Genomic DNA, 16,003 nt, shown 5'->3' on the forward strand with positions numbered 1-16,003 from the left:
TATTTCACATTCACTCTGCACTGATGCTGAAGGTTTTGTGATGCAAAGGTTAAGGGAAGACAGACTCTGCCAGTGAAAAATATAATTTTTATAAAAAATGTACAAGTCCTAGTTGCCTGATCTGAAGATTTAAAATAATATTTTCTTTGCCTGCCTTTATCTCTGAAATTCTTTCTCTTAAGATATATAAGCTAGTTATTGAACAGTTCTTAGCTACTAAAGTAGAAATTAGGAATAACTGAATTGATAATCACTTGCAAATAAGAACAGCTATGGGGGTAGAGTTGAGATGCTGTAATAAATTGACTAAAATGATTAAAAAGTGCTCACATTAAATCGAATATGCCAAACATCTCACACTTTTAAAGAAACAAGGAGTCCAAGGGTTTACATGCATAAGGATCCTTTATCGTTATTTTAAAAATAATAACAAATACTTAGTTGAGGATTGAGGGATTCCAAATTCCAGATTTGGATTGGTTGTTGCGGTAGGTGAAATGTGGTAAAGGGTGAGAAGTAGCCTTTGTGTCAGACTTTTCAGATGGAGGGGGTTAACATTTCAAGGTTTGCATTACAATGTATCCTAAAGAAATACTGATGACAAAAGAAAAAAACTGCTTATGGAACACCAGGTTCTATTTTTGCACCAGGAAACAGAGTTAATCTGAGACAGGCTTTTTGTGAAATTTTTTAGGAAAGAATTAAAAAGGAGAAACTGAACCAATCCCAAAAGAAGAGCTGGTCAAATTTTCTCAGCTGCATGGGCTAATTTCGAATTTGTGGTGGAAGCACGGCAGTTTCTTTGTAGGAGGAAGAGGAAAGAGAGGAGATGGAACATTGAGGTTTTCAAGGAGAGCCTAAGAGATTGATTTGGTCTGAAATTTTTAAGGGTTAGAAGTCAGCGTGGTTGAGTACTGCCTCTGAGTCGAAGGAGACAGTAAAGTCAGGAATCACTGAATCACTCTTCTCTGCTACCTCCTTCCTAATCTTTATCCCGGAACCTCATGGTTCCTCAGCTTTCATTAGCACCCATTCCTACTCCCAGCCCATCTCAAGACCCATAGAGCATATCATCCTGTAGTTCATCTGCTTACACTGACGGAAGAAATAGGGGTCTTTGTCTTTTCCTTATCTGTCTCTCCAATTTACTAAGCAGCAGACCAGGGTCACTGTTGCCATCAGGGGTAAAGGGACCGGGACCTCTTCTTACAGGGATTAAGGGGCAGGGTTACTGGGGCTAAACTGGGTTGCACAGCTACAGGAAAACCTTGAGGTGCAGAATTTACTCTTCTTGAGGCCACTATGAAAGAAAAAGTAAGTCCTGAGAGGCTGGGAACCTGACAAGGCATTCAGAAAAAGCCGCTGAGCCCCCAGGGTTCACCCCTTTTTCCCTTGGCAGCAGCAGCAGCAGAATAAAAGGTCTGTGTTAGTGGGGGAGAGGATCCTCTGTGTACCTTGTACCTGCTGTACCCACTGCCTCAAGCCAGCTTTGAATGCCTGTATGGCAAAATCAGCATTGCTGGAAACAGCTTAAATGTCAACATTTTCCTAATAACGAATCCTTGTAATTTTAGGCTCCAGAAATATTGGGAAAGTTGAGTCCTGAGGCAATTGCACAGATGCTTTACTAATAGTTGGTTTGGGGTTTTGTTTTTTTGTTTTGTTTTGGTGGGGTTTTTTCCTTCTTTTTTAAAAAGGAGCTTTTATGAGCCATGATTTTAATTTACTTTTCTTTCTTTGTGTATTTTACAAGTCTAAGTGACAGTTCAGAGCTCCTGTAGCGTGACCACTTAACTTTACCCCATGCAGATGTGTTCTGGTTCATATTTCATAGATCATCATGTTGATACAACGGTGATATGTGCGACGTTTTCCTGAGATTCTAACTAAACATTTCATCCAAACTCCATTGACAGCAATATGAGTCGTTCCACAGACTTCTTTTCTACAAATAGTATCCTATAAATATGCTGCATTTCAAAATTTAGGAAGGAGTAACAAAATTTTATGGTTCCTTATGTTTTGGTGTATTTCTATTCATTGGTAATGAGTAATATGAAAATGATATGTGAAATTAGGATTAGTACATTTTTTTAATCCTATATCAATAGAAGGTTCCTTCTTATTAAAGCATGTTAATTTAATAGGATAATTTTAAATAAGTTTTTATTCGGAAAGATATAAAAAATGCATATTCTGAATTGTTTTTTCCCCAAAAAACCCTGTTGCCAAACTTCACATAACTAATTTCAGTTTTAACATTTCAGTAGTTTTCAGTGCAAAAAAACCCCACCAATGGTTCAAATCTTTCAGCCAAGAGGAGTCAGCTGTGCAGTTGATGGTGCCTTTGTGAGAACTCTTAGTATGTGCTGATGCTGGGCTGTTAGTGAGAGTCTGCAAACAGGGCCAGTGAACAGAAGAGAGATGGTCTCTGTATTGCAGAACAATGGCTTTTTAAAAATGAGGGCTGTTGTCACAAGGGAGTGACCAACAGTGCTTTTTACAAGGCTACTTGACTTTTGCATATCCGTTGCTGGATGCCATAATCTGAAATCACAGCATTGTTCAGCAGCCTAATCCTCTTTGTTCTCCTCTAATTTTGCAAGCCCTCAGGCTTTCTCTGATTCCTAAAGTAAAGTGCTCACACTTGAAACACATCTTTGTTTGCCTTGTTCTTTTTTCTTTTTTTTTATGAAACTCTTTTCTCTGGCTCAGTTGAATTTTGTGTCAGCTATTTAAATTAAAATAGGAGCAGACAAAGAGAGAAAAACAAATGCAAGATAAAACTGTATTTAAAAGCTTTCTTCTGTGAAATACAATATTTTTTAGCATAGATCAATATGTTTTCCAAAAGAGCCAGTGGAAATCAAGCTGGGGAAAGAATACACTATCTTAAATGGACACGCAATGAAAGCTAGAACCTGGACTCAAACTACAAAGGATGAATAAACGACATTTCAAAATCTTCCTATCGAAGTGTTTTATTCTGTTTATTCTAGACAAAGCCATTTGCAACAGTTCTGGAAAAGGTTTTATCAGAAATGTTTTGTTGATATCTGTAGCGGCTGAAATTATCTATGTATTTTAATTTAGATTTTGTAGAAAATACAGCACTTTGACATTTGTTTCAAAGCTAATATTTCATTTTAACTAAAAGATGCCATGATACTTAAAGTATTCTGTACTTGCAGAAAAGCTGTAGCTTTTTCACGTCTTCTGATGTGTGTTCAACTGTACTGTATATACTTTAATCCCTTAGCAGTCCCTGTATCTATGAGTCAAGTAATGAAGCTGCCTGTGATCAATATTGCCAGCATAGTTGAAATAAACTTCACAGGCTCAGTGAAAGAGATGTGTATTTACCAGCTTCTGAAGATTTTACCTGTAAGAATAAAGGCTGATTCTACAAACCATGATAATGCATAGGATATGGTAGTAACAATATGATCTCCTTCTGAATGTTGTTTAGGTGCACTTGTGACCTATGTAATTATACGTATGTTCCATTTGTTCCTCTTCAGTCATGTCAAATGTGAACACTGACCACTGTGAAGGTCACTAACAGTTTTCAAATATGATATTTGCAGGCGTACTAGACGACAAGACATCCGAAATGGAGACCCGCTTACCCACTGCTCAGACCTGCAGCATCATGGTAAGTTATGGGTATGACTGAAGTACGACTAATTTGTATGTAATTTACAGACTGTGCATGAGAAGAGTAGGATGCACATGAATGATTTGTTGGTGAAATTGTCTTGAACATCTGGGAAAGATGAATATAATACATCATTATCCCAATTTAGATTGCCAACAATGGCCTGGATCAGACACTAAAGGCTAGGGGTATTTTTGTTTGTTTTTCCTCAAGTTAACAGTTTTAAGCATTTCAATTTTTCTGCTTTGCTTACCTGATAGTACCATACCATCAGGCTAGGCATGTTATGTCAAAAAAGATTCGTATCTCCTTCAGAACAGCAAGAAGTATGTACATGTTGCTTCATATAGTTTGTATAAGATGATAACCAAACACACAGTTAACTACCTTGCCTAAATATGGAATGGTCTTTGTTGTAGGTGCCACTCTAGCAGCCCTTAAGATCAGGATGCTCCTTGCAGCAGGCCTGTCCTGTGTGCTTTCAGCATGGGTTTTCTTTGACATCTTTTGGTTCTGTTTTTTTTGTTGGTTGTTTCATTTTCACAGTTTATTGACCAGATCTTCCTTTCTTGAATTTTTTGGCTGATAAACTTGTCACAGTTACCAATTTGTTGCCAAACTTTTCAGAAGATCTTCACTCAGAAAATGAAAAATGTTAATTTTGCTGTAAGTGAAGAGAACACTTAGGCAATACTTCCCTCTGCTGGAAGAAATGATTACTCATGTTTGTTTTACATCTATAATAATTAAACCACTGGCCAAATTTCTGGGATAAATAAAGAAGGGGTGGCTGAAAATGGAGATACTTCACAACCTTCATGTCCTTCAAGTCCTTGTAATAGCAAGAATGATAAATAGTCCAAAGTTGTACTTTTGTGTCAGCTATAATTCACCACCCCTATGTTTCAGTAATAGTTTTCTCTGTCTTCCTTTGTAATAACTTGAAATTCGCAGCTAACATTACTATGGCTTTGCTTTTACTTCTTCTTTGTCAGACTCAAGCCAAGCTACTCAGAAGGGAAAACAGTTTGGAAAAGTGCATGAATAGACTACGATCAATGAATGCACAACTAGTTTAGATTTGAACTAGTCAATGTGGACTAGTAGAAAGTTAACAAATTTCCAGTTGCATGATATCTAGTAATGCTTATACGGTGCAGATGACACCATCTGTATATTGGGGTTGAGATGACCTTTTCAGTTTCCCAATAGGAAAATTTCAGCAGGCACTAAACTTGGATTTTATTACCAGCAGAAGCATGTCTCAGCTTTATCTTGTTATTATCTGAACTTTTTACTCATGGGTAAAATGATGATCTGGACTACCACATGTCCAGTTTTTTTTAACGTTCTCTTGCCATTGCTAGCTGTGCTTTATACAACTGTAGGTCTGTTCTTTACCTTCATAGACAAGAAAAGGATTTCAAAACACTTTGGTTTTTATATCTTCCCATATATGGTAAACATATTTGTCTAAAAAGATATCTTCTGTCCAAAGGCAAGTGATTCAGTGCAGTTTTTTCATGACAACAGTCACGAGAACTCAAGGTCAGGAAAAAGCTATTATATGGCACACCTATCACAAGGAGCTTTAATACAGCTTTGTCAAAATGAGCAGAGCAAGTATTAGACGATATCACTGAAAATTTTACTTAATTGCAAGATGAAGCCAGCATGATTAGAAGAATCAGTAACTTACAAAAAATACTGAGGGAATGCAGTTCTAGGTCCTAGACTTTAAGGAAGCACTGTCAAAATACTTAATTAACATTTTAGATTGTTCTTGAGTGAAATTTTCTCTAAATTAATTCTGAATTGTAAATCTATAAAATTATGCTGTAGTTCCTTGTCATTTATACATGATTGTGCACTGTAGAGACAGCTGCATGCCCCATAAACTTCCTATGCCAACTTATGCTGAGTTTTTCCTTGGTTATGACCAGTATTTTCCTGGACAACAGATGAAGAATTGGATTTGTCTATAGCCAAAAATAAGCTCCAGCAATCATTTTCTACTTGTCTACACAGTAACTGCCAGTTGATTCTCCATGTGAACCAACAGAAACAAGAAAAAAAGAACAATCTCTTAGTGTGTATCTGACTTTTAAAGACATTGCAGAAACTTACTTTGATATCAGTCTGAAGCAATAATGCTTTTAATAAGGTTTAGGTAGCTCTTTCAGTTGCCGTTTTGTGCAAATGTATAAGTAGTATAAAATGACTACTCAACATTAGAGGGAGCTGAGGATCATAAGCTGTACATGTGTTTGGCCAGGCATTAATGCTTAAATCTGAAAGCATGGTCACCTTTGTGTCAGCTAAAGAACTTTTTTTTTTTTTAAGTGTAACATACTAGTGCTATCAAGAAATTGATCAAGTTCTTTTCTGAAGAATTTGTAAATGAAGGGGCAGCTTTGTTTAGGTGATATTTCCCAGGGGAAGCTCGAAGAATCACTCTGAATTTGACTGTATAGTGAGATGTGTTCATCTGCAAGGCAATTTTGGTATAAGTACTTAGCCTTTCATACTTATTCGGTTATGTCAGAAATTATGTATTTAAAGGATATTTATCAGGGTAGTAAACTGATACTGCTGTTGGGTTCATTTGGGGAATTACAGCTCTCAGACAGGATTTTGGGTTGAATTTCATAACCAACATCATGACTTCTATAATTTTCTAATTCCTCCAGCTGCTCTTCTGAACTTCCCAGACTTTCATTCTTCCTCTTAGTCTCTTCAGTTTCTCCCTCAGTCCCAGAGCTACACTCTTATCCTGTGATTATTCCATCACTCTGCTTACTTTCCTGCACTCCACGTGCTCAATATTACATGAACTTTATATACATTTCTGGACCTGCTTTCTGCTCCCTTAAATCATGGAAATGGAATTTGAAGGATGCCTTAAATCCTTCCTCCCTCATTGCATGACTATCACCCATACTATGTTTTCTGGAGCTGTGAGGAAATTTAAAGGCAGCTTCTGCCACTTTCCATGGTGATCTCTAACATGCTAGAATGCCGTGGACCAAATCCAAGAAAACACTCAGCAATTTGAAATGGTGTCAGAGCACCCACCTTCAAGGTAACTTCCATGAAAACTTGTGACTACCTTCTTAGATACTAAGAATACGTAGAAACTAAAAATGATCAAAGGGATGGAACACCTCTCCTATGAGGACAGGCTGAGAGAGTTGGTGTTGTTCAGTCTGGAGAAGAGAAGGCTCCAGGGACACCCTGTAGCAGCCTTCCAGTACCTAAAGGGGGCTTATAAGAATGATGGGGAGAGACATTTTAGCAGCGCCTGTTGCGATAGGACAAGGGGTAATGGTTTTAAACTAAAAGAAGGTAGATTTAGACTAGATATAAGGAAGAAATTTTTTACAGTGAGGGTGGTGGAGCACTAGCACAGGTTGCCCAGTAAGGTGGTCGATGGCCCATCCCTGGAAACATTCAAGGTCATGTTGGACGGGGCTCTGAGCAACCTGATCTAGTTGAAGATTTCCCTGCTTATTGCAGGGGGATTGGACTAGATGACCTTTAAAGGTCCCTTCCAACCCAAATTATTCTATGCTTCTGTGATCTTAAGGATATCCTAGGTACCTAAGTTTTCCAGCAGAAACTTCTCTATATACTTAAAAATATGGTACTGCTCATAGGCAGTAGGATCCCTGCCAAAGAAACATGTATTTTTGTTCTTTGTACTGATATTTAGGATCTAGAGGAATCTCCTTGGACCTAATGAGACCAGTGTTACATGTGTTCTGCTCACGTATAATTCACTTGGACTATGTTGTGTTCAGGAAAATATAGTCAAGTGATGCTGCAAGGCACCTGATTAGTATCTTGCTGGTTAAATCAGCTATTAGGACACAAAGTCCACTTAGGCTTAGGAGATTGACTTGATAGCTCTACTTCCAATACAAGCACCCAAACTATTGGATTGTTCTTGTTGAAGTTAAGCCATTCTGCAAACAAGATTCAAATTTCATGGAGCCTGGGAGAGAGGAATTGAAATAGAGCATGCATCCTAGAGTGTTTCCATCCTTTATACTGGAAGTCTGTAAATCTCTGTTTCACAGAAATACATCACTGGAGCAGTAACGTGTGTGTCCCAGGCTATAAAAGGGGACATTTCCCACTGACTATCTTATGTTGCAGCCCTACTGTACTATCTGTTGTGGGTCCCAGTTCAGATATCAAACTGTCTCTTGTTGACTATGTGAGGATCTTTGGCTGTCTGCTCAGCCATGTGAATTCTGTTCCTAAATGAGAGCACCTAACTTGAAACAGAAGAGTTAGTACATCAGTCATTCACAACGTTGAATCTGCACCCATGAGTTATCAGCCAATCATTTCCATTTCCAATCTTTATCTTACCACTTCTAGTTCTATTCAGTTAGTCTCTTCACATACTTCCAGTTCCTCTGTTTCACTGACACAGATTCACCCGTTCTCTATCTCAGACCTTTCTACTGGTATACTGGGCTACATTCTCTTCCAGCTGTCTTACCCTTCCTTCTCTTGCTGCTTTACTTTCTGATTCATTCCCCCATTGCTCCCCATCTTCCTGGCCCAAAGCTGCACTGACATTCTTCATAGGGATGTGGTTTCTGAGAGATGTCATAAAAGCTGTTTCACTTAGTTGTTTATATAGCACCCCACTTACTTGCTGGAAAGGTTCACAATCCAGCAGAGGAAAGCAAGCTAACCCATTCCTTATTTGTTTAGTGTTAATAGGCCATTTGATGTTTCCTTACTAAGAACTGGGCAAGCACCAGTTCCTATTCTGTCCCCCATCCCTTGTCCCATCCTCTCTCAGGGCTGCAAGTCATTATGGAAGGACATATGATTGCTGTATCAACATAAATCAGGAGCTCAGTTTTATTTTTACCTTTGGCTCAGTCATCTAGCAAACAGCCTGTGTTTGCTAAACTACATGGCCAATACGATAAAGGCACCGCAAAAGCAAACAGAACTTGACAAAGGATTTCTCTGAGAGGATTTTAATTAGACATCATTTTCCTGTTAAAACATATCAAAAGAAGTTCTTTAAAGATTTCCAGTGCCAAAGATCAGAAGTGGAAAATGGAAAGAATGACAATAATGGCAAAGAGACAGGAAACCCCAAGAGATCAACACGGTGTTAAATAGCTTACCAACCCCTTCCTCCCCATCTACTCTCCAGGATTATTGTGTTGTTGCCACTTAAGTCCATAACAGCATTTTAAAGAGCTAAGGTGGAGAGTTGAAATATGATGCCTTGCAGCCTCTGCGGTATTGGAGAAGAATCAAATGCCATATAAGTCCTATAGCTATGTGATATTTCCAGCAAGTTGATGAATATCTTGAAACACTGTTGTTACAAAAGGAAGTAATTTATTTAACTTTCTTTTTCCCCTCCCATAATGTCTGGTTTGTTAACCTCATTACATTTCCATAAATTATATCAGTATGAGAGGAAATGATTAATTGAAGATTGTTTCCTCAAAAACATTATTCCTGGTCATTAACAGCTTCAGCAAACTGCAGTGCCATATAATCTAAACACATTATACTACTTTTAAATAGCCTCATGTTTTATTACTTTGCTCTAAAGTATTATGATCATAGAGCCCAGGAGGCATCATTACAGACATTCTGCAACTACACCCTGAGTTTTCTCACTGCATACAGTTTGCTATTAAAAATTCTTGTTGTGTCCTAGATGTTTTCCTTGATGAATAATAATGAGGTTTACACAAAATTTCACAATGAAATTCATTAACTTCACATACTGAGATGTTAACAGCTGTTAGGATTTAAAATACAAAGATAATAATAAAAAAATACCAGGGATCCTTACAAAGATAGAGATGTTGATGGACATTTTCCAAATGGCATACTGATATGAGGACATTTTTCTTTTAACATTTTTTTGTCTTCAAACACCTTAAGGGAGCCCAATTTTAAACAAATTCACTTAGCAATTAAAATTTTTCTTTCCCGGTAATTTTAATTATTTTATTCTTTTTTTCTTGCTTTACAGATAACCCAAGTGGTCAGACCCTGGAGGAAAAGATTATCTATGGAGTAGAGAATAGCAGCACTTTTCTTGAGTGCAGTCCAAAATCTCAGCGTGCTGTAGTCTACTGGCAATTCCAGAAGCAAAATGATGACCGCAAAGAAGAGGTACAGTAGAAACAATAAAGAGATGCAACTAGTCTTCTCTATGAAGATATACTTGAACCTGAGTCTCTCCCAGATTAATGTCCATCTGTATTTTGGTTTAGCAGAATTTCTCTGGAATTTTATAATTTCTGTTGTTCTTCACCATATTTTTACTCTTTTCACCATAAAATCCCATAAGCTCTCTAACAGGTTTTACAAACTGTAACATCAAAAAACATTCATAACATCTCCCTGGTCAGACCCCTGCAAAACACACTGGGTTTCTGTTAGATATCTCAGAAATACAAAAAATTAGCATGCTATCTAAGTGCCACCTAGAGCATCATACAAGGATTGTACTGAACTGAAATATTACAAAGACCTTAAAACTGCCTCCGAAAAAAAGGTCTAACTGCATTCAACTAATTACACTGTTTGACTGAAATGTAGTCTAACAGGAGCATTTCCTATGTACTGCATGCTCTAAGACTTTACTGCAAATAAGACAGAGACAAAAAGAACTGGGAACAAGGGTAGTAGTGGGCAAAAGGGTATGAAAACTTGTACATTTTTTTCATCAAAAGCGATAGTCATAGAGGCAAAACGACTGACCTTCCCTGCTTGCATTACACTAAGCTGATACTTTATTTTTCTCCTTCTCTTGTCACCAACTTTCTTATGCTATTACTCACTCAGGTTCTCAAGTCATGTTACTATCCAGCTAGGTCACACATAGTTCAAGAGAATAATCTACTCTGGTAGGTTCGGAGATCAAGCTAGGAAACAAAAACTTGTTTGTTTCATTGAAGTATTTGTAAATATACCCAAACCACTCTGAAGCTTGCTTTTTTTTTTTTTTTTTTTTAAGCATGTACTAAATACTTAGTTACATTAGCAGCTTTAGATATTTTTGCTGTTTGCTTTGTTTGCATAAATAGTAAATTATTTAGAATTTATTCTTGGTGGAGACAGCAGCAAACAGGTTTGTGCCCTTTCTGTCTGCAGTGACATGTGCATTCTAGTTATTAATTAATTCAGAAAAATACAGTATTTTGGACAGTTGCTTTTTTAGTATGAATATTTTGAGATTTATTCCTTATTGTTTCTTTATAAATTCTCAACTTATGCACAACCCACTTCTATGCGTAAAGACATTTGAGTAAGGAGCAATAGGAAGACAGAGAACCTTTCCCACTAATACATTTAGGCTTGACTAAAAGATAAAGATAAATGTGACCTCGGTAATATAGTCAAATGCATCCATGTTGACTCTGCCAATTGTAGGCTTGCACCTTCTGTGAACTTACCAGCAAGTCCATCTGACTGAGTTGATACAGATCTTTGTTCAGCAGCAGCGGGGACTGAGGAGTAAATTCTTAATCCCCCAAACTCATTGCAGTATATCGGTAGTTTTTCCAGAGTATTTGAGCCTTCCGTAACTACAGATGACTGGCAAGGGGTTTTCCATTCATGTGGTTTGGGGGATTTTTTGCCAAGTTTTACCAGCTGAAAGGAGCAGTACTAAGGAACTAGTATGGTTACAGGATAATGTTGCATATATATGAAAGATGAATTACTACTTTTTTCCGATACAGATAAAAGTGGATGATCACATGATCCGGACAGAACAGGGCCTATTGCTACGAAGTCTTCAACGGAGAGACTCTGGTATTTATTTTTGTCATGCTGTGGAGCACGGCTTCATGCAAACTTTGCTCAAAGTGACCTTGGAAGTAATTGATACTGACCACCTGGAAGAGCTGCTCCATAAAGAAGAAGATGGTGATGCCTCCAAGACCAAGGATGCTACCAATAGCATGACCCCCAGTCAGAAGATCTGGTATAGAGACTTCATGCAATTAATCAATCACCCCAATCTCAACACAATGGATGAGTTCTGTGAGCAGGTTTGGAAAAGAGACCGCAAACAACGCCGACAAAGGCCTGCCAATACGCAGGTGAATACAAATAAGTGGAAGCACCTACAAGAGAATAAAAAAGGTAGGAACAGGAGGACCCATGAATTTGAGAGGGCACCACGGAGTGTCTGAGCTACATTACCTCTAGGAACCTCATCCAAGTAGAAACTTGTATAGACAGATAACTGGAAAAAAATGCAATATTCATGAACTTTTTCATGGCATTATGTGGATGTTTACAAGAGTGGAAAGTTCAAACAATTTCCACCAGGTTTAAATAAAATCCATTTCTAACTTTCCTAGTAAGTCCTTCCTCTCTACTCTGATTCTAAGACCAGAAAGACCAGAGTTTCAAGGATGATAACTCACCTGGACCTAGCTTACTGCTCAAAAAGTTCTGCAAGTGGTCAGCAGGCAAGTTTTGCTTTCTCTTTTGCCTGAGATATAAACAAAATGCTGTATTTCATGTTGTCATCTTAAAGAAAAACAAACCCCACCTTTCATCATCAGCACTACCATTTCTAGACTTATATATAAAACTGCATGAACTCATTAAGCTGATGAACGTCTAAACACGTGATTGGACACAAGGATTTTGTTCTTGTTTTGTCTACCAGTTCTCCTGTTTATATGTACTAGAAGAGGAAAAACAATACTGAATGAGATTGTTTGTGGAAATCTGAACAACATAAGCCATCCATCATCTGGAAGAACAAAAAATGTGGAGTACACTGGCCTACTACTGATGACTTCTTTCAGCTTTGATCTAAAGATGTATTTTATTAAAACTATAATTTAAATGTACCATGAAAAATATGCAGCAAACATTAGCTCTTTTCTAAAATAGATTAGACTTTTTGTCTTAGAAATATTGTACTTTCTAATTATTGGTTTAGAGGAAAAAAAGTCAACTTCCAATTATGAGCTGCTTTACTCTTTTGTTTGGAAAACCTTCCAGGGGAGCTAGTCACACTGCAGTTAACCTCCTCCCCTCTCAGTAATCTGTATGACATGTAACTTCAAAACAATTTTAAAACTAAGCTATTTTAACATGAAAGTCACTGTATAGCATGGAAGTCTTTTGCATTCTTTTTTTCTAAGTATGGTATTTGAAATGATTCAACTTGTATAATACCTTGCTATAGATTGAACCAATGAAGAGGAGAGCATTGAATTTCAGTTGTATATTTTTTTTTTTTTAATTAAAAAAAGTAAATAGCATTAAAATTCCCTCTACTAATTACACTCTTGCTTTCTTGGTTCGTAAATATTTGTGAATGCTAATATTTAAGTACTGTGGCTCATAGACTGTCATATATCCATGAGCAAAGCTCACATTCAGTTTAAGGAGTTTTGTTCCCAGCTCAGTGGTAGAAAAAACGTCCACACTACTGATTCTCAGTGCTCCATTCTTTCTGTGGGCCAGATCACCCAAATGCAAAGAACCAGCACTAGGCCATGTAAACAGTAACCTCAAAGCCAGCTCTCTGTTTTAAGATCTAAGGGACAGTTTTATCTGTGGGTGAAGTCTGCTGCAGTAGTAAATTGGTGAAGTTCAGCTCAAGACTAATTTATACTAACAGATAAGTTGGTCCTGCACTTCTGTCTTATTCTATATAAAGGAGAGCAACAGGGTAAACCAGACAATGTACTTGCACCGTAAGTGTCAGTTTAAGGTTATAAGTAGTGGATTTATTCACCTCAGCACAGATGTGCCTTTGGTCCCCAGTTCTATGGTGTCCAGTTCTTTTGAGATCATCTTTCTCCAGCCTCCCATATTTTATCTTGGTAGAGTCCGTAAATGGCATAATTTCAAGTAATGTCATTGTGGGGAAAATTACTAGAACAAAGTCCTTAGTTTGCTAAAGGAGCTTTTATATAAAAGTGTGTCTGTATTGATGACTGATCTGTTTTGTTGTTATTCACTCCAGATTATTTAATTTATCAATCACTACACTATCATCCTTATCAGTTACACTATAACACAACTGCTGTGACAGCTTCTCTCACAATACAACCCAGTCTCCTTGCCACTCACTAATTCAAGTATCCTTCTGAATAGTGAAACCTTCGCTTCTTGCCTCCATAGCAATTGGATTTTCATAAATGGCCCACTCCAGTTTTGCAGGGGATGAACTTGTAAGGTTTTTTGTCATTTAATTCTTTAGCAAAAAATTCATTGAATGGACCAGGACAATGCTGTAAGGCCATGATTTAGGAAAGCACTGGGGAATTTAGTTTTAAAGCAACTTTCCATCTCTCTTATGTTTAACTTGACTCCTGTGAACTTTATTATGCCATTAAATTCCCATGCTTTCATGATGTGCTGAATAGGGATGAATTAAAACATAGGTTCAACTATGTGCTTTCCTGTACAGAAGTATTAATTTTTCAGCTCAGCTTATGATTAATTTCTGAGCATTGTTGTCAGCTGAATTATTTAACTGTAATCACAGAACACTATTTAGCCTTTTGTGTAGGGCTACTGTGTACTATTGAGTCATTAGAATCCTCTTTGTTACAAAAGAAAACAGTTTAAAAATGAACCTCAGAGAATTCAGTGGGAAAAATACAGGTTGATTTCAACAGATTCGAAATGACTTTGTTTCCTTTTTTACACATTAATGGAATTGCTATCTAACTTCTTTTTCTTTACCATGCTCATAGCAACCAGTTCTATAGCAACTTGCTGCAAAAAATCAAAGCAAAACCAACCTCTTTCACCACCCCTGAAGAAGAAACAGATTAAATTAAGTCAGGATTCTAAGAAATGGGGTTTTTTATACAAAGAAAGATAACCTGTGGGAACAAAATTACAGAAGCTGCAATGTTTTTACCATAAACTTGCAGTCTAATTGGATGATTGATATGATCAGATCTTACAAACTTCAACCCTCGCTGACATGAGTAGTCTTGTTTATGTTTTTGTATTTGCTTATAGAAATAAGAGGGCAGAAGATCAAGCCAGCAGTGGAAATGTTTGATTTTCAGGTTCATATTATGGTCAAGTTAAAGTAGCATTTAATACTGATGTGAAATGAACTTTTTTCAAAGAACATAGGCCTTACTGAATTTATGTATAAAAAGACACCCTACAGCTTCAGTAAAATTCATACTCCCATTTGTGTCATTATTCTTTAAAGCAACATAACATTTGAAGTTAAAGGTAAAAATAGTATTTCTGTACATCAACAATAAAACCCTCTAAACCTCTAGTTACAGACTTTAGAAAAAGTAAGTAAAAAGTTGTATTTAAGCTGGAGAGAAATAAAGGATTTCATTTATAACCAGAAAGACCTATTTTGATTTGTTTTAAGATATCCCATTGCAAGGAACAAAAATGCATTGAATCTTATTCTTACTCATCTACACTTTGCACTTGCATGGATCACTGAAGATGGGAATTTGTTCAATGGCTCCTAAAAAGTGTATGGTTATGTTAAACTATAACACCAAACTAAGAAAATGTGCATCTTTGCAGAATAGAGTTAAATCTTCATGACCCAATAAAGTCACTATGTAAAAAAAAAAAGAAATTAAATTAAATGCATGTGAATGCGCATTTACTGATCCTTTTTATGTATTATTTAGTGAATATCAATGGTATGTGTTTAATAGTTCAGTTTTTGCTACCTACACATTAGCCAAAAGAGATGTAAATATTTTTGACTAGATAAGGAGGTACAGCGTAAAGTACTGATATCTAGAGGTACTCCATTTCGGTGTGTTCAGCATAATACTAAAATGCAAGATTTTGCCACACAGGTGATAAGGTGTTTTATTTGCTATATCAGTGCCAAAGTTATGCGCTTATTCTTTAAGCACATTCCTCACTGGGTAGTAAATAATTCTACTTCTGTATTTGTCACTTCAATTCAGATGGGAACTAGAAAACTGGAGAAAAAAATGTAATGAAACTGCTGCTGTAAATTATTTCTTTTAGCATGTATTCAGTTGTTAAATAAACATTTCTTCCAAATAGTTGAAGTTCGCTGTCTTGACTGTTTGCATGGAAATGTGCCCTGTAACCTTCATGAGCGGATGGAGTGCATGGTTGTCAATACAATGCTATCAATGTATATGACCTCTGTTTACTAGGCCAGAAGGGTTGCTATTTTTATTAATGGCATTTATTGTTTCTTTTTGAAGACTACAAACTAATAATGCCTGAAATGAAAGCTACAAACTTGTCTTCAGCCTATCTTTTGGCATGACTGTGTGGGCTTGTGCAGATAAAGCCACACATACACCAGCACCCCCCTGCCCATGAACAAACCTG

The 16,003-nt window shown here is 36.9% G+C and overlaps 1 protein-coding gene across 3 annotated transcripts in view; it reads left to right on the top strand.

The window, feature by feature from the left end:
- Positions 1-15,711, top strand: part of SEMA3A (semaphorin 3A) — a 341,628-nt gene extending 325,917 nt beyond the window's left edge. For all 3 annotated transcript variants that reach the window (XM_049814320.1, XM_049814321.1, XM_049814322.1), the window contains exons 16-18: positions 3,588-3,655; positions 9,684-9,826; positions 11,401-15,711. In XM_049814320.1, the coding sequence (XP_049670277.1) occupies positions 3,588-3,655; positions 9,684-9,826; positions 11,401-11,856 (667 nt within the window). In that variant the 3' untranslated portion in view covers positions 11,857-15,711. The remainder of the gene's footprint in view (positions 1-3,587; positions 3,656-9,683; positions 9,827-11,400) is intronic.
- Positions 15,712-16,003: the final 292 nt, after the last annotated feature.

This window comes from Accipiter gentilis, chromosome 11 (assembly GCF_929443795.1).
Source record: "Accipiter gentilis chromosome 11, bAccGen1.1, whole genome shotgun sequence".
Classification (NCBI taxonomy): domain Eukaryota; kingdom Metazoa; phylum Chordata; class Aves; order Accipitriformes; family Accipitridae; genus Astur; species Astur gentilis.